At 42.5% G+C, this 23254-nt stretch overlaps 2 protein-coding genes across 7 annotated transcripts in view; one reads left to right on the top strand and one right to left on the bottom strand.

Moving 5' to 3' along the window:
- The window catches only part of EPB41L5 (erythrocyte membrane protein band 4.1 like 5), an 88077-nt gene extending 73872 nt beyond the window's left edge, over nt 1-14205 (top strand). The window contains exons 21-26 of one of the 2 annotated variants that reach the window (XM_075001236.1): nt 127-237; nt 3525-3618; nt 4551-4628; nt 5744-5785; nt 6371-6501; nt 9010-14205. In XM_075001236.1, the coding sequence (XP_074857337.1) occupies nt 127-237; nt 3525-3618; nt 4551-4628; nt 5744-5785; nt 6371-6501; nt 9010-9067 (514 nt within the window). In that variant the 3' untranslated portion in view covers nt 9068-14205. The remainder of the gene's footprint in view (nt 1-126; nt 238-3524; nt 3619-4550; nt 4629-5743; nt 5786-6370; nt 6502-9009) is intronic. The other variant, XM_075001237.1, reaches the window with a different exon arrangement.
- A 1003-nt stretch (nt 14206-15208) lies between these two features.
- Nucleotides 15209-23254, bottom strand: part of LOC142016847 (uncharacterized) — a 57181-nt gene continuing 49135 nt past the window's right edge. For all 5 annotated transcript variants that reach the window (XM_075001222.1, XM_075001221.1, XM_075001223.1 and 2 more), the window contains 2 exons: nt 21198-21384; nt 15209-20262 (listed from right to left, as the gene is read on the bottom strand). In XM_075001222.1, coding sequence (XP_074857323.1) covers nt 19581-20262; nt 21198-21384 — 869 coding nt within the window. In that variant the 3' untranslated portion in view covers nt 15209-19580. The remainder of the gene's footprint in view (nt 20263-21197; nt 21385-23254) is intronic.

Here is a 23254-nt window from a genome sequence, read left to right as displayed (position 1 = left end):
AGGCCCCCGAATACCTGCATAGTCAAGTTACTGACAAGAGTTTGGTTTACCAGGGAAGAAAATTTCTTCATCGTAATAGATGATAAAGACCTGGCAATGAGGATTTGTACCTGTTCCTTTTTGTAGGAGCATGCTGATCTCAGGGAAAGCACAGAGCAGCCTGCTGGCAACCAACCCAGTATTTCAGGAGTCAAGAGAGGTGCTGAAAGAAATCTCTGCCTCAGATGCCTTCCTTCCGTAAGTGCTCTGAGAAGGAATGTTACCAGGGTAAGGAAACAGCTCAGAGATTAGCCTGGGGAAGATGAGAAACAGCTGTTAGCTGGCAGGACAGGCAGTCAAACACTTCCTTCCCAGGAAAAGGAGGAGGGAAAAAAACACGGCTGGCCTCATATGCTGACTTTTCTGTAATGCGTGCTCAGTAGGCTCTTCAGAGTGCATGAAAGTTAATACCAACAGGTAATTGTTCTTAGTATTAGCCTTTATCCTGTGTAAATGCCCACTAAAACATTTAAAATCAAATAAATAGCTAAAAGGAACTTAATCAAGAACATACCATCAAAAGCGTGCCAAAAGGGACTAGAAATACTGGTGTGTATGTGGTTTTTAGATTGCTGTGAGAGCAGGGTATTTTTAATGTAATCGTCCCCATGTGAACCTAAACGCAGTAGCAGTCCCTCAAACTGATGAGAAAGATTGAACCCTCCTAATTTCTTTGTCAAGTGCCACTGACTAGAGATGACTTTTAGCTATCTCATAACAAAAGGCAGGTCTACATTTTGGGGAAAGTTTGCTTAAGACACAACACTAGCTACATGACTAGCGTAGCTGGAGTCCTTAAGCCGAATTTCTATGGTGTCCCCACAGTGGGAGGCTGGAGAAACTCTCCCATTCACTTCTCTTACTCCTTGTGACCACATGGAGTACTGGGTCAAGAGGAGACTGACAAACAGTTGATTTAGTGTGTCCTTACTAGACCTGATAAATTGATCACCAGAGCATTGCTCTCCACTTAACTGTAGACAAGCGCAGATTGGTAACTTCTATATATTTAATATTTTAGGTGCTTTTTAGAGTTTCCTTTACATTCTTTTGGTCTTTCACTGTCAAAAAAAGCATTTTACGTTTTCTTTTTGTTTGACCACCTTCTCTCCTCCCACACGTCCCATTCGGGGATTCCCCTGAACATTCAAGAAATATCTCAGGTGCAAAAATCTATCCCAGTGAGAGATGGACATTCATAGTGTGCCCATTGTCTGGGAGAAAACCAGTTTCCCAGAATTGTGATTTGTCAGCAGTTGAAACCCAGATCCAAAATCAATAGAAAGCTAATACTTAAACTTCTAATAGAAGCAGTTCTCCAACCACCCTCAAACCCGTGCCTAGACTTCAGGCAGTGGGAGTCCACATTGCAGCCCTTTACATCTAAGGGAGCTCAGCCTAAGGAGACATCCACTCGCACACAGCTTCGAAGAAGAGTACTGTAAAGTCCCCACAGTGAGTCCTGATCAAGCTGAAAGCAATTGCCAGCTTGTTTGGTATTGTCTGTATCCATGGCGTGGAAGCCATCTAGGTCTGGTACACAGAACTTGCATATCACATCACCCAGCAGGACATGTTGAGTTGTCTAAGGACCCAGTGGGCACAGGCAACAAAACAAGAGTACTGGTGGAGTAAGAAAAAGAGAATTCATCCTGGGCAAGGCCTTTTGTGCAGACATTGACATTGGTACCATCTTCAGCATGCCAGACACTGTTGGAATGCTCAAGCAGAACTTCATCACGCCTCCTTTTGATGTAGGCACCTTGGCGTCACCAATCATTCAGCATTATCAATCAATGTTGGTACTGAGGCCTGTTGCACTGCCAGATTTCCAATACTCAGTGGAACTTTTTGTATCTGATGCATCAGATTCACCATACAATCATAGCTCATGTTCTCTAGACCTTTAATCATTTTGTTGCTCTTCTCTGGACCTTCTCCAATTTCTCCACTTCTTTCTTGAAATGTGGTGCCCAGAATCAGACACAATATTCTAATTGAGGCCTAATCAGCACAGAGTTGAGTGGAAGAATGACTTCTTGTGTCTTGCTCCTGACACTCTTGTTAATGCATCCCATTACTCAGTACTTGTACCAGGTCCATCTAGAGCTCCAGATTTGCCTTTGACATCATGCCATGCACCCCCATTTTCAAGTGGGGATTCAGATAGCAAGCAGGAGGATATGGTTTCTCATCACTTCTTTCATCTACTGTCTGGTAATGATTACAAATACAGGCCTCAACAATACTGTATCTCTGACCCTCAGCCTTCTTCTTATGGGCAGCCATGGTGCCAACCACAGGGGCCCTTCCCACCATCTCAGTGGATTTACTGGAGCCCTTGGCAGGCAAATAGACATTGCACCTCCCATGGCTCTAGCTTAGCTTATCAGGAGCCAATGAGGTGCGTTCCTTCAGCCGGCTGAACAGACAAGGGAGGAACAAGAGGCTGACATCGAGGATGAAGCTACCACCAGACTAACATCTCATCTTCAACACCGGATGAAATAGTGATGTCCCCTCCACCATTGTTGGCAGATGACTAAATTATTTCAGGAGCTAGTTCAGTGGTTAGAGCATTGGACTTGTAAATCCAGGGTTGTTAGTTCAGTCTTTGAGGGGTCCTTTCAAGGGCCTGGGGCAGCTTAAATTAAAAGAAAATCTCACCCAGATGGTGATCAGTCCCCTCCCTTCATGGCAGGACCTGACTCGATGGCCTCTCAAGGTCCCTTCTAGTCTTTTTTTTAAAAAAGGCTCATCATTGCCATGACAGGAGGTGGCTGAGTCATGCCATAAACTATAGGACATTTTACACGCCTCTGCCTCATCTGTAGTTGGTGTCCCTATCAATGTGGTTCTCTAGGATTGGTGGGACTCCTGTGTCAGTCCTGCCAACATGGAAGTGGACCAATAAGAAATACTGTGTACCAGTGAGAGACAATTTCTCTTCTCCCACTCACCCCTGAATTCGATCATTGAGGACATGGAACCCTCTACAGGCTGACATCACATGAAATTCACCCCCATGACCAGGACTTGGAAGCATCTCAATCTCTGTGAGAGAAGACTGCCTCCTCAGCCACTTTACAGTTCTGTATGGCAAACTGTCAAGTCTTAATGGTGGACTGATGATGTCAAATATGATGGCAGACCATGATGACTGTACAAAGTGAGTTTACTACTGCTCTGTACACAAATTTGAGATGAGTGCTAAAAAAAAAACCTCTGAAGTAAAGATGTTGACATTTTTCACTGCCTGGGATGTCTGCAGAACGGTGGCTTTATGGAGCTCTCCTATGTGCCCACAGTGGCAGGTGCAGAAGTGGCTACAGGTTGCTTGGCAAACACATCAGCATCTTCTTAGTCATGAACTTCCTCCATGCCCTATATTGATTTGTTGTGTTTCTAGGAGAAGCTGTTATGAAAGCAGCTCTGGTTATTTCACACAGCCTCTGCAGTGGGCTGAGAATGTTTTCTTATTTCAGGAACGCATTAGAAGAGGATAATGCCATCTCTGGCCCTAAAGAGTCACTGAGTCCAGCTCTTCTGGTTCCAGCAGAAGAGAGTGTCGTTTTAAAGGTACAAGCCACCTGTTCATGTGTAAGACCCTTCATTTCACACTGGGACACTGACACCTGTCAATTTAATGCCAGAGGAATGGCTCTGCGCAAATGTTAAGCTTTGCAGCAGCATGCTTGTAGCCACACATTTACCAAATTGTGACTTGTGCTGTAATTACAAATACTATATGACTCCATTTTAAACCCGGCTCTGGGTTATATCACTGCATATTATCTAGCATGTATTCTCTAAACTAGCTGGCTAGCTCATCATGTGGATGAATTTGTTTTGTCCCATGGTTCTGGTGCCTTGGAGAACATACTAAACATGAAATTCTTCCACTTGAATGCACGTGTACTACTCCCACTGAAGTCAACAGCAAGGGCAGGGTTTGAGCCTGAAGTTTTTATTGTGTTGCTTAAATTTTGATTCTACTTTAAAGACAGTATGTTCTCCATGAGGGCACCAGTGAGCACAACGAGATGTTCTATGTGCATGTGATATGGTCAGCACTTCTATTTCCATCTCCACATGACAGTGACATGGTATTCCTGTGATATTTCGTTAGGCTAAGGGGTTCTGTGTCTGACTCTGGATCTCAGCCAGTGCACTGTTATCTCCATTCTTCCCAAGTTTAGCTGCTTAATCCAGACACCCCACTTAAGTAATTGTATCATCCACATGCTAAAATGCAGTGGATGATTTTTACACCTACACAGAAATGTTGGTGTAAAATCTATGAACGCAGTGCCTAAACTGGGAAGATGAGAACAGTAGGGTTTGTTAGGAAAGATCATCTGATGATGTTACTGTTTTTGTTTAAAAGATTAACAAAAAACAAGCCTGGCAGCGGAACAGTAAATTGAAGAGTGTGCTCAGAAATCAAGAAACTAGAATAGATTCATCCGGTGACTAATGGAGATTTAATTAATAACTGGTTTATTTTACAGAGCTGTCCAGATGACCTTGATGTTTCATTAACATCACTGACAGAGAATCTAATTGACTTTACAGAAGCCATTCCTCGGGTAAATAAGTTTTAGAAGCAGCTTTCTGAAAGGAGCTTCCTTCATGCACACAGATTTGATTTAACTACTGACTATTTATAAAGGAGAATGTTATGTGTTTATATAGCTTGTCATTTGGCATCTGTCCATTGGATCTGTGTCTGATGTGTAGAAGTAGCATCATAGTCTGGTAACAATCCATGTGTGCCTTAAGCTACTGCTCTGAACCACAAGCGACTTCACATAACTTGGTTACAAGTATCGTGGTTTAGTTTTTAGCAGCTTTCTACCCTCCCCTTTGCACACAACCACTGCACTGTGTATCGGTGATTCGAGAAAAATCTGTACTGCTCTCTCAAGCACCTCATCAGGGAGAGAGATACTTTGAAGGCACGCATCCAAAAGAGCACCCATGACTGCACTCTGGAGTGTCTTTACTGCACAAAGGGCCGGTGGATGAAGAGAAGGAGCTACCAGACCAGTTGTGGAAAAGGGGTCAGAGCCACCCATTAAAAACCACCTCAGAAATCAGTGGGCTGAACTGGGTACTGGAAGGCTGCTATGTGCTGAAACATTGCTGACCATTTTACTAATTAATTATTAGCCATGTAGCATGCAGAGACAAATCATATATAGAGTCAGGGCAGGTTCTACGCAACAGGAGAGTTTGATTTAGGTTGCTCAATTTCAGATAATTAAGTGGCTAAAGTCAATATACCTGTTCAGGTTTCTGCACTGTCTCCAGTAAGTGAGGTTGATGGTAGTCTGCACTCTCACTGACTTCCCTTTTTCCTAATGGCGGGGGCAGGAGTACTGTGGTTGATGGGGCCCTCTGTAGATTTGATTTAGTGCATCCCCACTAGGCATGCTAAATCGAACTCGATAAGATCGACTGCAGCAGGGTCGATCTTCCCTGTAGTGTAGGCATACCCTCAGTCATTCTTACAAGAATCTTGATTCAAAGTTCTGGTTTCAGGCAGGCCCTGAGCACTGGTGCAGGCTGACAAGATATAAAAGAATGACAGTGCTGCTAGCAATCAAGCAACTTTTGAGTCAAATTGTTTTGTGGAAACAATGTTTCTCAAGTATTTTGCATTCATTGAAACTTTTCCAGCATGTTTGTTTTCCTTTTGTAGGTGTCTTCCCAGCCCACAATTACACCCAGGTGGATTGTGCCAGTGAGTTATTCAATCCTTTTTTATTTATAATTCAGAGAAAAAATTTAATGGGATGTCTGCAAATAGTTTAGTGTGTGAAATTTTATTCAGGTAGCTAGTTTGAGATTTGAAAAAAATCCTTGCCAGTGGATTTTTAGATTTAATCATACCTCTTTGCTTTTCAAAAGCCACATACAACAGTACTGTGCTGTTTAGATCCAGGCAATGAAACTGACAAGAAACAAAACTGACTCTGATTGTAGCCCAGTCTGACAGGAGTGACTCGAACACAGGGCAGCAACATCACTGACCCATTTAAAGCTCCTTCTGTGTTACTGACTATGACTAATAATGTTCAGATGTGGGATTCTTTCTATTTAAGAAACTAATTTCACTTTTCACAGGCGTCTATTTAAGCTATTTTTTTATAAAGTTTCTTAATGGATTTCCATTTCGTTAACACCTCCTTCCACTTGAACTCTAGGAGCCTCTTAGTTTCCTCTGTCATTGTAACTTTCAGCCAGTTAGGCACTACTGATAAATGTGCTTGTTCCCTCAGATCAGTGGTTTTGACCCCACTTTCCTGTTCCATTCTCCCTAATTCAGAGTGGGCTGGTTTCCAACGGGCCTCTGGGGAATGATGTTTTAGCTCTAAAGGCAGTGAAAGGCAGCTCCGAAGCATTGTTGCTTGCAGCTGGATCTCAATCATCACAGCAGTCAAGTGAAACTCTTGCAAGGTAAGGGCTCTTTCCCAGCTGTCTCTGGCTGCATTAGGTGGAGGTTGGAAGAGTGGTGTCCGGTTTAAATTCCAGATTGCGTGATTGCATTCTGTCCCTTCCTGCAGCTTGGGTATGGTATGTTTCACACCCTCTCCTAAGATTTCGTGTACTGTGGCTGTAGGGTGGTTTCATTTTACCTGGCTGTGCTTAAGTAATTGCTGTGTATAATATGCATATCTATAGAGCAAGTGATAAAAGCACTATACAAAACACAAATCTGCTTTTTAAAAAAAAAAAAAAAAATTTCACAGACAAGGAAGAAGAAACGCAGAGGAGACTTGAGAGGTAAATCTGTCCCCATAAAGTCTGCTGCTGATAGAGCAATTTAGTCAGCTGTGTATGAAAATCGGGAAGGAAACAGAAGTTGTGAGTTTCTGGAAATCTCTGCCATGCCCCAGTAAAATAATATAAAACAACATACCCAGCCAGCAGCTTAAAAACCTCAGAGGCATCAGGAAAAGGCACCTCATCATTTACATGTACTACGTTGAAACTGATGCTATTAAAAGAGAGATGAAATACCAAATAATCTCATAACTATCTAGTCAGAACTGTTACCAGAAATTCTTCTGCTGAGGTTATGCTATCTCCAGCCCTTGCCTTCATTTTTTTCCGGTTCCATACTGCAAGCCAGTAAAATCTGCTGTCATCAGAGTTGTGAAAATCCCATGCTCTTGATGTTTAAAAAAAAAAAAAATCTTTTTTGCCATTCTGCTCCTGATAGTGTCCGTCCACCCACTGCTTCAAATGTTCTGTAATGTAGGGAATGCTGATAAATGAGGAAATGTATTTTATTTCCTTAGGCCAAATAACACTCCTTCAGTTTGAAATTAACATCCTTCCATGTTTTTGTCTTCCCCTCAGTGAAGAAAAAGGAGAGGATTAATACACAAAGAAAGTTTGTTTAGAGTCCAGGTGAGACCCCTTCCTCATGAAAGGATCTAAAGTCTATGTCCAACTTAAAGGAAGAACTAGTATGGACCCAATTCTGCCAGCTCTTCGTGTGGATATATCTCTATACCCGTACACCAGACAGTTGCAGTCTGTGTTTTGTACATTTGTTATGAGATTTACAAACATCTCCCCCTTGTGAGCAGGAACACATGAACCTGTGTGTATGAATCCTAGGACAGGTATAGATGAATCAGTTTCAGAATGCGAAAAAAAATTCCTATTTAAATGATTTTTGAATCTACATCCAGATTAACAGTATCAAATCAATATCCAGATTAACAGTATCAAAACAAAAAGCAGACCAGACCTGTTGTGGTCTGGCTATGGTCTGAAGAAGTGGGTCTGTCCCACGAAAGCTCACCTGATAAACTGTTTTGCTAGTCTTTAAAGTGCTACTTGACTGCTTTTTGTTTTGATAGTGTATAGACTAGCACGGCTTCCTCTCTGTTGCAGATTAACAGTTTGTGGTGTTTAAGAATTAAACTTAACCTCTAAGAACTTTGAGAGCTACAGATGAAAAACTCAATACAAGGGCTAAGCACTCTGTTACTATTATAGAAATATGCTAACTGCTTGACGTTTTAACAGCATTCATAGGAGCATCCAAATCAAAAACCTTTGCATTCCCTGTAGGAGTGCTATTACGCATTAATTGGCTCAGGGATAGGAACAGGGGAGCTGACAACTCGCTGCGCCCCTGGGCAAAATGTGAGGGGCAGCTCTCCACCCCCAGAAGTGGCATGGCTGGGGCAGCCAAATCTCAGTCAAATCCGGACTGTGCGCACGCACACCTGCTGCCTGGCACCTGCAGCTCTGCAGCACATTCCAGTAGGATTTTAATTCTCCACTGCTACTTTCAGTATTAAAACTTTTAGTCTTTCAGTTGTGACAAAACAACCTGTGAACAATAAAATTTTTAGCACTGAAAAGGGCCAGTGATAGGGACTACACTGCCCGTCATAGTGCTGGATAGCCAGTGCTCCAACATGGGCAAGATAGATCTATCTGCTGTGTGACTTGTTCTTCTGAACCTTCCTCTAGAGCAGCTAAGAATGAAGGGGGGCTCCCACGTGTACTCCAGACAGCAGACTACATCCTTTTCTCCTTTGCAGCTGTGAGCTCTGACCATCCAGCATTCAGAGAGTTGTTGGGGCAGGGCTAAACTCAGTGGCCTTTCTTGTGCCGGTACAGGCCAGCACCTCATCAGCTGCAGAGAACCCCAGCAGACTGGGGCTGGGAGCCCTTCTGGCAGTTCCAGCCTTGGGGACCTGGCCAGAGCTGGAGGAACCCTGGCAGCCCTGGGAGTTGGCAGGGGTGCTGAGCTTCACAGGCAGCCTCAGCTGTGGGAACCCTGGGCAGGGGGTGGGGAGCTCCTCCCCCTCCCCCCCCCTCCCAAAAGGCACTGACTAAACTCCTGCTCTTTGCCCCAGTAGAAGCATCCTGCATGCCTCCTGGTAGATTGTTTCATGGACGAGCATATTTACAGGTTCTTCACTTTGCTTCCCCTTTTAGCCCCAACATGGAGGATCCTGCGATAAGGCCGAAATGTTTACTCACCACTGAACTCTGAGAGGAGGGAGCTTCAGTGCTTCCAATCTGCTGAAATTTCAAACCTAGCCTCTTCAAGGAACCTTTTTAAAGGACCTACCTGGGACTAAGCTCTTGCTGGATGGTGCCACAAATGACCAGCTGCTTCACTGAGAAGCTGGAGGGAATCTTTCACCTTTGTTGCTGTTGAGCTAGAATTATAGTATAAACTATGATGTAAGGCTCCAAGGAAACACAAGCTTCTCTCCGGAGAGGTGAAACGTACACTGGAACTAGCTCTGGGCATGCATAACACAATCAAGAGGGTTCCATCCATAATTGACTTAGTCTCTTTATCTTTTACTGCTTCATAGATAGAAAGTGTTGACTGTGATACCAGCCCTTTAGCTTTGTGAAAAGTCTTGTCTCAGGGCTCTATACCTTGACACTTGGAGAAATCAGAAGAACTTCTAGGGCAACTGCTGGTTGTTAATACAAATTGTGGCTAATAGTGACAATGGCAATTTTATACAGTCAAGGCCATTCTTTTCTGTGTCAGTGTCCCCTCTGTTTTTCTTTGTACCAACACAGACAAGCCTCCTTGACTTTAACCTGCTTATAGTCTTTGCACCTTCTCTATACAGCTCCTGGAAAAAACTGACCATCCAGTCCATGGGTGCCCATTTACCTCCGTAACTGGATCTGAGCTGCTCTTCATAGCTAGTGAAAAGAATTATTCTGCCAAACAGCTTAGCATTCCCAGAGAGAGGTTGGAAAGTCCCATATTTTGCCCCAGATGCATTAATTTCCTAGAAGACTTAACAAATGCTTTTTTTATATGTATTTTAAACCTTAGACAGGCCATCCTGGTTTGGATGAGAAAGTGAGCCCTAAGGGTGAAGGGCACGAACAGAGGGACACTTCCAAGGCTGGTCTCTGTAATTTCTTATGTTTTTTTAGGGCTAGGAGGGACTTTTCACTGTTCATCTTGGTTTTCTGGTGTTTCCAGCTGCTATTATTTAAGAACACTTGATTGGCTGGTTAATGTCATAGATGTATAGATAGAACAGTTAATATTTCCCCTCATTACATTCCAAACTTCAGTCTCAAATGTGAGTGGAAAGAGATGAGATGAGGACTGAGAGAGGATTAAAAATCAAATGTTGCCTCGTGGCAATTCACCCATTTGGGGAGATGGAAGGTATGATCAGTTTGAGCGAGACGGGTGAACAGACTACACATTGCAAAGTGCTGGCCTTCCTGTACTGATGGTGAAAATATTTGATAGCATGTACCAAGAAAAAGTAAGATACAGACCGCAGATCAGCCGGAAGAGACTATTAGCAGGCAATAGGGTCCCCAGCACAAACCACACAGCTGAGCATTTAGACATGGTGATGAGTGATTTAGAAAACTTAACAAAAGGTCAAAGGAAGGAGCAAAATGGGAGCCCAAATGACCAATAAATTAATGTCCTTTATTATCAGAACTGTGTCCTAACAGGAGTGCATGATTGAAATAGCAGGGGTATCAGGTTTCTCTGTGTCTGGGGCCAGAGGCTGGTCTATGCACAGTGCTGTATTTTATAAATATTTACATGCAGATAGTTCGTGTTGATGGAAACACTTTTAAAGAAAACCCTTAAATTTTTGCATAATTTCACTCTTGCTCACCTAAAATTTTCACACATTTAAATGTCAAAAATAAATCCTGGATTAACCACCGTGGTGGTGTGTAAGGCATGGATTAGAAAATAGCAGATTTTTAATGTGAGTTCATTAGTTGACACAGCTGGTTGAGTTAACTTGTACACGTCTCAGGAGCTTCTTACCAGAACAAAGTAAGCAAGCATAGCGCATAGCTCGGACCCTATCAATCCACAGTCTATTGTGGTGAATTTAATGGATTTTAAAATTGTAAATTTTATTATTTCAGTTATTCAAATCTGAAGTTTTACCATGTTACAGTTAAACGGGCCCTGACCCAAAAAAGTAGTCGGGTGGCGTGTCAGAAAATTATTGTACGTGGGTTTTGGTATTGCTACCCTTATTTCTGCGCTGCTGCTGCTTCTGTTGGTGGCAGTGCTGCCTTCAGAGCTGGGCTGCCAGAGAGCAAGCTTGTTTGCTGGGAGTCCAGCTCTGAAGGTGGAGCTGCCGCCATCTGCAGTGCAGCATATATGGAATTGCCACCCTTACTGCTGTGCTGCTGCTGGAATGGGGCTCCTTTCATTGGGCCCCCAATCAACAACCACTGCCCTCAGGCCACCCAGCTCAGAAAACCATGCAGAAGTAAAGGTGTCAATACCACAATCCTCACCTAACATAAATGATGCATCTTCCTCCTCCCCCCATGCAACCATTTTTGGGTCAGTAGACTTGCTTGAGAAATACTGGTCTCCCCTGTATTGTACAGGGTAAAAGCACACACAAGACCAGATCTCACAGGGAAAGACCAAATTTATGGTCCCTGGCAGGGAATTTGGTAGAGCCCTATGCTTAGCTTGTGCAGTCCCTCCCCATTTCTCTTCTTAGTGATCTTCTGTGACCAGTAAAGTATACATAGTAGTGAAAGTATTGTGCCCCTAAAATTCAAAGTCTCAATCCGTATGATCTTTTCATGCCCTCGGAACTATGGCCAAAGTAGTGATTTTTAGATGCGTGGATTTTTGCAGGCCTGGCTTCAGCTATGTGGATGAATTTTGGCCCCATTGAAGTCAGTGGCACAATTCCTAACAATTTAAAGGGGGGCAGTGATTTTACCACTCATTTTCAGAGGGTGACTGCTCCTCACTTGCAGAAAATGAAGGTCTTTTAAATATCAAATTGGGCACGCACAACCACTAGTCACTCTGGAAATTTTGGCCCATAAATTCTGCCCTGTTTGTGATGATCTGACACTTTTCTATAATTTTGTTTCACTAGAATGTGACTTAGAAAATGGCAGGTGTAAGTGCTGTCAGCTGACTGGCTGTTGAATCCACGTGGTAACTTTTACAGAGGACCAGTGTTTACCAAAACAGAGAGAAATGCAGGAACTGTGACACTTCACAGCTATTACTGCCTTTCTGCCACTCACAAGGGGGCATTTCTTATTTCCTGCTACTTACTGGTTGCATAGAAGGCCCAGCTAGCTGTAAAATGTTGCAAATTGACATTTAGTTATTCTGAGTGCTTCATACTGTATATGCAATTCTGCCTTCCAGGTACAGGTTTTGAATTTGTTATTGAGACACTTGATGATCTTGTCAAACAGTTACAACTACAGTAAACCAGCCCTTTAAACATTTAAGAGTGAGATGTGGTACTCTAGTCAAGAAAATCCCAACTCCAAGAAACAAGGAGTAAATATCCATTTGAATTATGAAATCATCATGCTTTTTACTGATGCTTATTCCAGTTTGTATTCATTAAATGTTGCATTTTGCCTCTTCCTCTTATACTTCGTTGATGGTTTAGTTTCAAGATATCAAGCAAAGATTAGCAAAATTAGTTTCTTCTGTCTGCAATTAAAAAGAGGCTATTGTAAACACATTGCAGAAGGATGGCTGGGCAATGTGACCACCTTGATCATGGAAATGTAAATTAATTACCCTCCTGGACCTCATGGCTCTTAAAGCTCTAGCACCCATCACTTTTGAAGAACATGACAGTAGCAGGTTGGAGATCCTAAAATCTTTGAATAATAATTTCCATTGAAATGCTTACATAATGAATTCCACAGTTACTTACCATCATCTGTTGTTATACCATATACAAGCAGCATTGAAATTAGAATGCAGGATCTTGGCGACCAAAAAGACAGGCCTCTTTAGCAATTTTACTAAAGGAATAGGGTTCTTCTATATGAAAGGCAGCTTTAAAGCAGCACTTACCCATTAGTTGGTTACAGTACATATGTGTATGAATTTCTACAACTTTGAGCATTAGCCCATGTAATATGGTAGGACTTCATTTTGGACAGTTTCTGAACAAATAACTTTGGGAGGGAAAATCTTGCTGTTCCAGGAAAGAAAATTTGGATAAAAATCCAGTTTAAATTTGTGTTTCTTTCCACAAAACTCCTCCTCAGTCTATTTTTCCATTTCAATCTCTCCCCTGCCACCCCCACCCTTTTTTGTCTTTAGCACATTTGTGCCACTTGCACAATCATTCCTTCCCTTTGCAAACAGCATAGAGTTGTACTGAAGGTAGTAAACCTGTTCAGCTAGAAGCCCAACTTCTTATAGCTTAGGTCACGGTGCTAGCTCATGTTTTATCAGAACTTCTTGGATTGGCAGCATGTTATCGCACCCAAGGCTTTCCAGAAATAGCTGGACAATACTAATTTGTACCAAAAAAAATCCTTGGGGCTAATGGCCTTTGCATTAAACTGGGCTGCACTTGCATCCCTGAAAGTAGCAAAGTGCATGGGCTGCACAAGAAGATCATCAGATGCATGTTTAAAACTTTCTGTGGCAGTACAGCTATTTGAAGATGTGAAACATGCAGAAATACATGAGTCTGCTAAGCTGTGGGAGTGGTTTTCTGGCGCAGAGCTGTCCTCATTCTGCCTAAATCTATCTTAGGATGCTAGATTGCGGCCCCCCCTCACTAAAATGAGTTAAAATTAAATGACTTTCTTAAGCACACTTAGGTGTTTTATGTTTAGAGAGCAAAATCCCAAGGAGTCTGAAGAGTCTGCATTTGACACTGTGTATCAGGATGTTCCCCTCCAGCTTAAGTGCTGAAGCACTATGAAGCTGAGGCAGGAAATTGGTATTGCACGACAAGGGAGGAAGGTAGGAGTCTTCTGTGACATTCCCAGACATTTTACTTTCTGGCTGAGCACTTTGCTTCTTTGGTTTCCTCCTACACTCCCCACTAACTACCTGTAACTGGACAAACTTATTTCAAAGTGTAAGAATAATTTTAGCTAGGCAGCTTTGTTAAAAATCACACTAACTACTGTATTTTTACATTTTATATGTAAAGCTTGACAGTAGCTAACTGTATAATTTATTTGTTTTTTTTATAAAGTGCACCCTCACCCTCCTGCTTCACAATTATAGCCAATGTATAAACTGTGTTAGAGGCACTGCACTGAGCTTTGTACTGAGTCTGTACATGGAAACAAGAACTGTGATCTGTTATCCACTCAATCGTGAATTTTTATTGTAGTTTTTTTCTTAAATATATCACTTCTGTGCAACATGGTTTCCCAGAGTTGTCTTTCCTTCAAACATCACTTGCCCAGAATTGTGAGGTAGCGAAAGTGACATCTGATGAAGTGGGACTTGCTCACAAAAGCTTGTGGATCAAAACAATCTTTTTTTAGCCTTTACAGCACCACAGGACTCCTCATTGTTTTAGCAGGTCAGATTAGCCAAGAGTTTGTGTAGGAAACTATCCATTTGGGGTCAAAAGACTGCTCCCAGTGAAACCAAAGCAACTGTGTAACTGTCAAAACACACACTCTTTTTGTAAAGTTCTTGTGTCATCTGTAGCAAAGTTTTAGCCCCAGCCCATGCAAGCCACATTTTTCTCCCGCAGGGTCAAGATTACTGGCAGTCCCTTCCTTGAGACGGTGTTCCTGAAAATACTCTGTTCATGGAAAGGCTTTTTTAATCTATCCTCTGCTAAACAGTTAAGACTTTGACCTCCATCACAAACTTGTGTGACTAAAACTAAAATGCAATTTAAGAAAGACACATTAAAATGTAGGTAATTCAGTGCATTACGTGCCAGATTTTTAAATGAGGGCTAGTGGGTGCTGAACATATTTGAAGGTCTGGCTTTGTCACAGGGTGGACTTGCTGCTTGGGTTCTTCCTCCTGGTCAGGTGGTGTGCCTCTTCTGGCAGTGATCCTCCTGGTATCCCCTTGCCTGACACACCTCCTGTGTGTGACTCACCCCTCCAGTCAGGTAACTGGTCTCCTCTTCCAGGGGAGGGAGGGGGTGTTAAAATTTTTCCGTAGTGTATGAGGCAGTCTGTTGTCCTCTGCCTGGATTAGATGTCCCTAGAGCCATTTAAGAACATGACTCTCAAGAAGGAGCTTATGTCTTCTAGCCATGTAACCTAATGGGAAGAGTGGGTTAAAACAGAAGGAAGTGAAGAGCTCTCCCAGAAGTTTCCACAACTTCTACCTCAACTGTATTCAAATCTGCATCTAAAGTTGGTAATAAAATGAAGAAACAAGTTGACTTAACATACTTTTATTGAATTAGAAAATGAAACATTTACCTTTTGTCTCTTATTCACAGTAAAATGTCTATTTTGCTGCTAACCTCCACCCAACTCTTGATAAATACTCTCTTTGGTTGTTCAGGAGTAGCAAATGTAAACAAAGAATCAGCCTGTTTTGATCTAATGTATATTTACTGGATCTTACAAAAAATTGTGTATCAATAAGGATAGAGCTGGTCATCTATCTTAATTCTATAAACATATTAGACTTTAAAATAGTCACACTCTTCAAGGTATAGCAATACACTAGCAGCTCCAGAACAACCCTTTAACTTTTTAAAGCGAGCATACTTACAAAACGTTTCAAGCCTTGGAAAATGGTTTACTTAGCCAGTGAATAGATACAGGACAGATGGCAGCAATGCAAGCTTCCCCCATGCTGTCCTGCTCCTTGTGAATTAAGTGAGCAGTTCTAATGGAGAAATGAGTCCCTTCAATCCCTCTTGCCAACAAAGATGGTATGGGTGGTGACACCTACTAACTGGAGCTACTCCACTAATTATTTCACACAGACCACTGCAGTGCCACCAGATGGTAATGACTTTTGGTCAACCCTAACATGGGCTGGACTTTAAACTACAGTCAATCCCTGAATCCTTTTCAAGCTCACATAGCAACAGGGTAAGCGTCTGCAACAGGGTGATGGAGTGTTTTCTTCATGCCAGCTGTTTCCCACCTTTCCAAAATAATGGAAAGTTTAAAAATCTTGCTAGAGAATGAGAGAGGCAAGGGTGACATAGTCAAGGTTTCTGGAAAACACTACTACAGCCATCACCTACAGTAATCAGTGTTAAAGCACTAAATGAAGCTGCTGCAGTGATAGTAATGCAGCACTGAAAGCAGTTCAAGCTTGCTATGGCAGCAGCATAAAAATACAAACATTGATGGCAAAAAGGGCACACAGATGCCCTTGCAGAGGGAGGGCTCCTATGTGTGGAAGGGTCTACTACAGACAAGGTCGATCCCTTTAGATTTCAAAACTTCCCCTTCCAATCTCAAATCACATTTGCTTCTGCCTCTTTAAAAGAACAAGTCAGCCAGTGAAAGAACAGTCTCAGCTGGCATCGAGGAAGAGTCCTTTGCTTCTACATGCTCACCTCCCCCAAACCAATAATAAAAAAGATAAGTCAATATGGTACGTACCTCTCCATTTGGTGGACACAGAAACAGACCAGTCAGTCAGTAAGGGGAAAATGTGCATCTGATTTAAGATTACTGTGCTCTGCCTATGCTTAGCTCTGATGTCACTGAGCCCAATGACATCAGGGAGTTGGGTTTGGGCAGAGCCTGGATTGTAACCAGTCACTTTATATCAATCCAAAAGACAGCACCTCTGTTTCCACTGATGACATGAGAATGCTTTGTGAGGCTAAGCAATCAGAGGCCCCAGGAAGTTTCACAGTCTAATCAGTGGTTGGAAGTGTGCCTGTGCCCAGCATATTAAAAGAGGTAAGTTTCTTGTTTGATGTTTGTAAAGTGTAAAAGTAAGTCTGTGTTTGAAACTAGAAAATACTTTGTAGAAAAATGAGTTAGTGTTGACAAGTAATGTAAGCTTAGTACAGTACCACCTCAGAATTATGAATGGACCAGTCAACTACATGTGTAATTTGTAACCGAAAGTACATAGCCAGGTAATACCAGACAAAAACAAAGCAAAAAAGCAAGTACACTTCTGTGAGAAACATAAACTAGTAAAACATAAAGGGAAAGGAGCATTTGTCTTTTGCATAGTCAAGTTTCAAAGTTGTTCAGCTGTAAATTTTTGCCAGAGCTCTAACATATTATTCAGTTACTACCTACCTCCATTCCTGAGGTGCTGCTAACTCTGAAGCTCTACTGTACTCTGGTTTAGTTATGACTGTACTTTTTCCAGATGTAGGAATTGAGGTACCTCCGAGCTATCTTTACAGCAGTTTGAAATAAATTCCAGGGGTTCTCAAATTACTTAGGTTAAGTACCTGGTCTTAAGATAACACTGCTACTGATATCATTAAAAATTTTTATTTCAGTAATTATACACTAAAAAATAACCATTAGGTTCACTCCATAGTTAATTTATATGGAAATATCAAATAAATAGCTCTAGAGGCTATGATGGTATTGCAAAATGTAATAAATACAGATGCTTTGACAGTATTGGAGAGCAATTTTTAAATACACATTAAATTGAATCCTAAATAAAATCAGGGCACAGACTTTTGCCATATCTGCACCCCCTTCATTCATGCTACATTTAAACTTTGTTTACAAGTTACACATCCAATGGTCAATAAAAATACATCATGAAATTGAGAGAAACAGCATAAACTTCTAAGGTACGGAAATGCCTGAAAAGTGCTGAATATTCCTATTTCCTTTTGACATCAATGGCAATTGAGGGTGTAACAAATTCTTCAGTCTAAGGCCATGGGACAGCAGCATCCAGCAACAAATTTGTGCACTAGTATGGGTATGTAAATTCAGTATTTACCTTTCAGCTCTACCCAGCGTTTGGTGGAGAGCCACCACTGAATTCTACGGTGGTGCTTTCTTTTCCCCTTTGTGCTTACTGTAGAAGAGAAGCGTGTGCTATGCAGTTTGCTATTTTAAGGCATGTGAAAACAATTTTGTACTTTTTTTTAAATGACAGCTGAAAGACTAAGGCAGAAATTGGACAGGAACTGGCATTTCCCTTTAACTCTGGCCCCAGATTTTGAGGTGTCAGCATGAACAATTTGTCAGTTTCATTCAACCAAAAATCTCAGTTAAAAGCTCTCTCTCCTTTTCCAGTGAGAAAATGTCCATGCCTTTAACATGTTGTTGGCCCGAGGATCTATCTTGTAACACTATATTATACCTTTTCCATGGCCACATGTGCCTCCTGCAGCCTGGTGATCCACACAGCACAAAGCTTTCCCTGGGGTCTAGTACCACCTAGGCCTAGCAGTAAAACTCCTTTGCTATTATCTGTGGGCCCTGTGTTGACAAAACAAGATCTCGTGTGCTGATTTTAAGACTGAGCTTTTTTGGGCTATTTGCTTCCAAAGCCCCAAATCCTTTCGTGGATCCGTTTAGATTGTTTGCATTTAAACAGTGTAAAACTGCTACCTGCTTTGACTAGACAATTAAGTAATGTTAAGGATCGTGCAGGTGTGTTTCAGGTAGAAGGACGAACTGATGATGAGAGATGTATTTTTGGTGTAACTCTGTTTTGGTGTTTCATTACAGAGACTGAACATAAAGTCCTGTTCTTCTAAACGCAGGAGAAACGAAGAGGCAGTTTATTAACTATTTCCAAGTCTTCCTCTCCAGCAAGCTTTATCTCCGCTTCCTCTCTGGGCCATCCTCACAATTGCTTCCCTTGTACTTTTCCTCCCTTTCTTTTTGAACATGTACACAGCTTACCAGATAATTTCCTAGCCTCTCAGCTTGTAAGAAATCCCCTCACGAAAACTCCTCAAACTTTAACAAATGACTAAGTGCCTTCTGCACTATTCTGCTTTTGCATGCAGCTGTCACTACATAAAGGCATCTTTTATTGCTCCTTCCATTTAGCCTGAAAATAACTTGCATGAGCTTTAATGTGGTCTGTGATTGTGTACTAATCACAGACCTGCTGATGATAGCCATTAACATCCCTTCCAACATAACACTGCACTTGCATTTCTATAACTTTTTACTTCCAGTCTGACTATTGGACATGTGTCTACACTGACCTGTGTTTGCCAACTGTTATCTATCCTCTGAAATGGTCATGTGTATTGTGGTGGTAGACTTTAAATGAATAATTTTTAACACTGTTTGGATGTATTACCATTATCTTAATTTATCAAAAGGATCAACCTTTGTCCCAATTGGCATTGTGTTGCTTTTGATGGGGTTGCCTGGATGTAAGGGTAGGAAGAACTGACACATTTGCTCTACAAATAGCAGGTGTAAGGTCTAAAAGGACCCACCTAGAGGACCCTTCTCACCTGAAGGGTCCCATGAGCTGCACACAGTATTGGCGGCCAACTTAAAAATAGACTTGAAGTGGCCAGCAGACAAGGCAACTAGTAGAGAGGAGTGGAAACAGAAGTTCAGTGGGTTCTTCTTATGAAGGGTGTTACCAGACAATCCACAATAACTTTGGTTTGCAAGAGCCTCCCACGAGGACCTGGGCAGGAATCTGTCCACAGCACAAAACCAAGGACACGAACAGAGACTGTTTAAAGTTCTTACAAAGTATTAGGAAGACTGTTTGTTTGTTTTCACCCAGAATGTGCAGTAGGTCACTGGATAGAATACGTCCTGGTTAATTCTGCTGCGAAACAGCTGGGAATGATTCTCGTCTTCCTCACTATGTGTGGAGTCATTTAAAGGCTGCTCAGCTCCATTTGCCATAGTGAGATTTCACAGTGACCGGACAGTGGCTTGCCACCGATCAGGAGTAGCATAGCATGGTGGTTGGTAACTGCCATGTTTGTAGGTTTTGCAAGCTGACGCTCAGTTCCTCTCCTGTTTGTTGTAACTTCAGGGAGAGCTTGTTCTTTGGAAGAGATGAGATGGGAGACATGCTGGTTCTTGGACAATATGCTCTGTGCTCTGTCTGCACACAGGTCTGCCTCTGAAGATGTTTGGAATGAGCAAAAGCCCAGTGGCTCCATAGGCTGACTAAAGGTTTTCATTTCTATCTCATTGCCATTGCCTGCATAAACAGGCTGCTGGTGAAAGTAGGCATGCAACTGGGCCCACGGCTTTGAGACTGCCAGCAACTTTTGAGGATCTTTCCCCTTTGGAGACCAGTGGTTGATAGGAGATGTACTAGAGAAACCTGGCGTCAGTTGGAAACCAATGCCAATTCCCAGGATGCAGTGATACCTTTTAGAAGAAAGATTTACCTCTGTTGTACTAGCCAGTTTTTCCCATGTCTGGGAACTGAAATGGTACTTCCACAAGCTACTGTTAGGCCTGGAGTTTGAAATTCCTCCACCAAAAGTCAGCATGGAGTCTTGAAACACCACAGAAGAGTGTCCCACCGCTTTTGGAGGCCCTTGGCTAAACAAAAGGACAGGCAACACTTAGTGCTAGTATGAAGAACTAGAAGCTAATATTCACTATTTTGGTTGGAAAAGAAAATGACCATAACACTCTTCCTGGTCCTGAGGTATCAAACCTTTGCCCAGATAAGAGCTGCCTTGGCAACTTGCCCAAAGACCAGTGCCAGGTCTGCACTAGAAGGTAAAATCTATTTTAGATATGCAAATCCAGCTATGAGAATGGCAAAGCTGGAGTTGACATATCTAAAAATTAATTTTTGCTTCTGTCCAACCAGCAGGAGGGTAACAGGAGAAACTTTCGTATCAACTTCCTTTACTCCTCACGACTGCCAGAGGTGGTACTGGGGCTGACAGCAGTACCATGACCGTTCAATTTAGCATGTTCCCTTTAGGTGCGCTCAGTCCAAACCCCGGAAGATTGAATGCCAACAGGTTTATCTTCCCTTAAGTGCAGACGTAGCTCAAGGATACTTTCCAGACGTAAACTGTATCAGACTTCAGCCACCATCATCTCCAGTATGGAGGAGTGACCCACAAAGCCAGGATACGAGGCTCCCTCTCAAATTTGGACAGGTTTTACATGGATTAAAATGGGATCCTCTGACCCTGGATGCTGCAGCCTGTCTCCTATTAAAGATAAGGGCAGCCAGAAACCACGTATTTTACGTCCTTGCTCTATTTCCCTCTGTCTCAAACTCAAGGTACCGTGAAACCTGATCCAATTCGGTAAGCTTAAATGCCTAAGAAATCATTGCAATTGCAAAGCTACTCCTGGGCTGTACCTGAGTGAAAAATTGTTCCAGGTGTTCTATTCCTTAGTCCTCTGTCTAATTTTCAGATATTTCCAGTACTATTTGTCTGAATACAGTGCCATAGGCTGGGACTCTCAGTTCTCTTACTAACTTATTTAGTATGGCAATGAATGAGGTTTACCTTGTTTTGATAGTGGACCAGTTGCAGCTTGTAAAGTCCCACTTCCATAAGTCCCTTTGTTCACTCAGCCCCATCAGTCCTCCGAACAGGTACATGCCCGTGCCATAAACCACAGCTGAGTGACCATGTCGAGGTCCTGGGCCAGGGTCACAAGACAGTGGAGATACCTGTGACCACTCCCGGGTATCTGAGAGCAAAAGATAACATTACAGAGATATACCACCATGTGATACCAAAACCAACCAGATTTAAAGAACAAAGTAACATGTAGCTATGAGGATAGTTTTATTTCTTCTTCATTTCCTAAAGTTAATCGAGCATGAAATGCCATGGCAAGACACGAAAGCTAAAGTATGATGGTAAAAAGCAAACCCCAAACCTATTTCAAAGTGTATGTGTAAATGACAGTCCCATAGGGTGCCTCCCCGGAGGCTGGAGCCATTTGTTTACAGAGCAGGTACTGCAGCCTCCCTAACATTGCCCTGCTGTGCCCTAGGGATGGGAAGATCCATCAATCGCCATGCACTCTTGCTCATCAGTACCTCTGCTGGCACTGGTCAGGAGGAACCAAGGATGACAGATACATCAGTTCATTCGAAACAGGCCACAGCCATTAGATGACAAACACTTTCTGTCACTTCAAACCTGGGATTTTCTGGTTGCATACCAGGATCACAGAAGCCGGTGATGGACTTTGGAGAGGAAAGCATCCTCTGCCACTGAAAGATTTTGGTGTCTCTAGTATTTTACATTAAGTCTCGGAAATTAGAGATGCTTACAATTCTGCAGTATACTACTTTGCCAGAGGAGACCCTATCTGTTGAAGATCTTTGATACACCATGACTGAGAACAATTGCCTGCCTTTTGCAGCTGCAAAAGCACAAATTTACAGTGAATGGGAGCAGATGTGATAAAAGTAAGCTCCTCGATCAGCAACTGAACTCTCTTTATAAAGTGGATGTTTATGGGGATTTGGATAAGGCCCCCAAAATGTGGACTCACTTCTAGCAAGCACTGAAGCCTTGTCCTGAATATTAACACCTCTGATCTTCTCCCTCCATGTGTGGAATAAACTTTTATGTGCATGCAGGCATTAGTGAATGTGTATCACCATCACAAACAACAAAGCTAGTTGTGGGTGCTCTGCTAACCATCTGGGCAGCATATGAATCTCTCCTGAGTAGCTCTCATGAACCCAACTACAAGGAACAGTGGTGATAAACCATTGGTACAGCTGCACTTCTACAACCTCCTAATGTATACCTGCAAAACCACTGAAAAGCGGGCTAATATGCACCAAAGCGAATCGCCATTTATAGCAATTTACCCAGTCTACATGACAGGTCTGAATGAGTGCAGTTACAGTGGTAGCTAACACTGATAGGTGACACCAGGGAAGACCTCCAGTGCAGCTGAGGTTTAAGGTTTTCAGGAATTCTGTTTGAATACCTGAAAAACATGACAGAGAAAAAGGCAGCTGATTTCTGTACAGCAAAGTCTGAAATTGTGTTAGTCCTCAGCCCAAAGGATTATTGCAGAACAGGCAGGCCTCTCCAGAACTCTGTTGCCCTACTAGGATTAATTCCAGCCTAAAACAGGTTCTCTCTACAATGTAAGGGAGGGAGATTTCTTTTAAAGGTAAGATGAAATTCTGCCCCCTGTGGCAAAATCTGAGGATTCAAACAGGATTCTGCACCACCCCCAATGAACAGTAGTTTAAGAGGACTATCCGCATCCCACTGTAGTTTGGATGGAGGCTGTCTATGAAGTTTACTAGGCATTGGATCAGACTAGGACTGTTAACTGGTAAGTCTCAGCCTAAATGGATGAGGTTTACCAGTTACAATTAACTGGTGGGGGCCTATTGCAGCCCTTACTCATTGTAGCAGGGGGCTGATAATGTCTGCCACGGGGGGGGGGGGGGGGCCGCACTCCAGCCCGGCCACGGCAATTCTCTTTCACAGCAGCCCCAGCCCCCTATGCATCTGTTAACCGCTTAAACGTAATGTTTAGCCAGTTAACGAGTTATACAGGATTTTACGTCCCTAGATCAGAC

This window comes from Carettochelys insculpta, chromosome 8 (assembly GCF_033958435.1).
Source record: "Carettochelys insculpta isolate YL-2023 chromosome 8, ASM3395843v1, whole genome shotgun sequence".
NCBI classification, from domain to species: domain Eukaryota; kingdom Metazoa; phylum Chordata; order Testudines; family Carettochelyidae; genus Carettochelys; species Carettochelys insculpta.
Note: the sequence above shows the minus strand (reverse complement) of the source record. Positions and strands in the feature narration are given on the sequence as shown.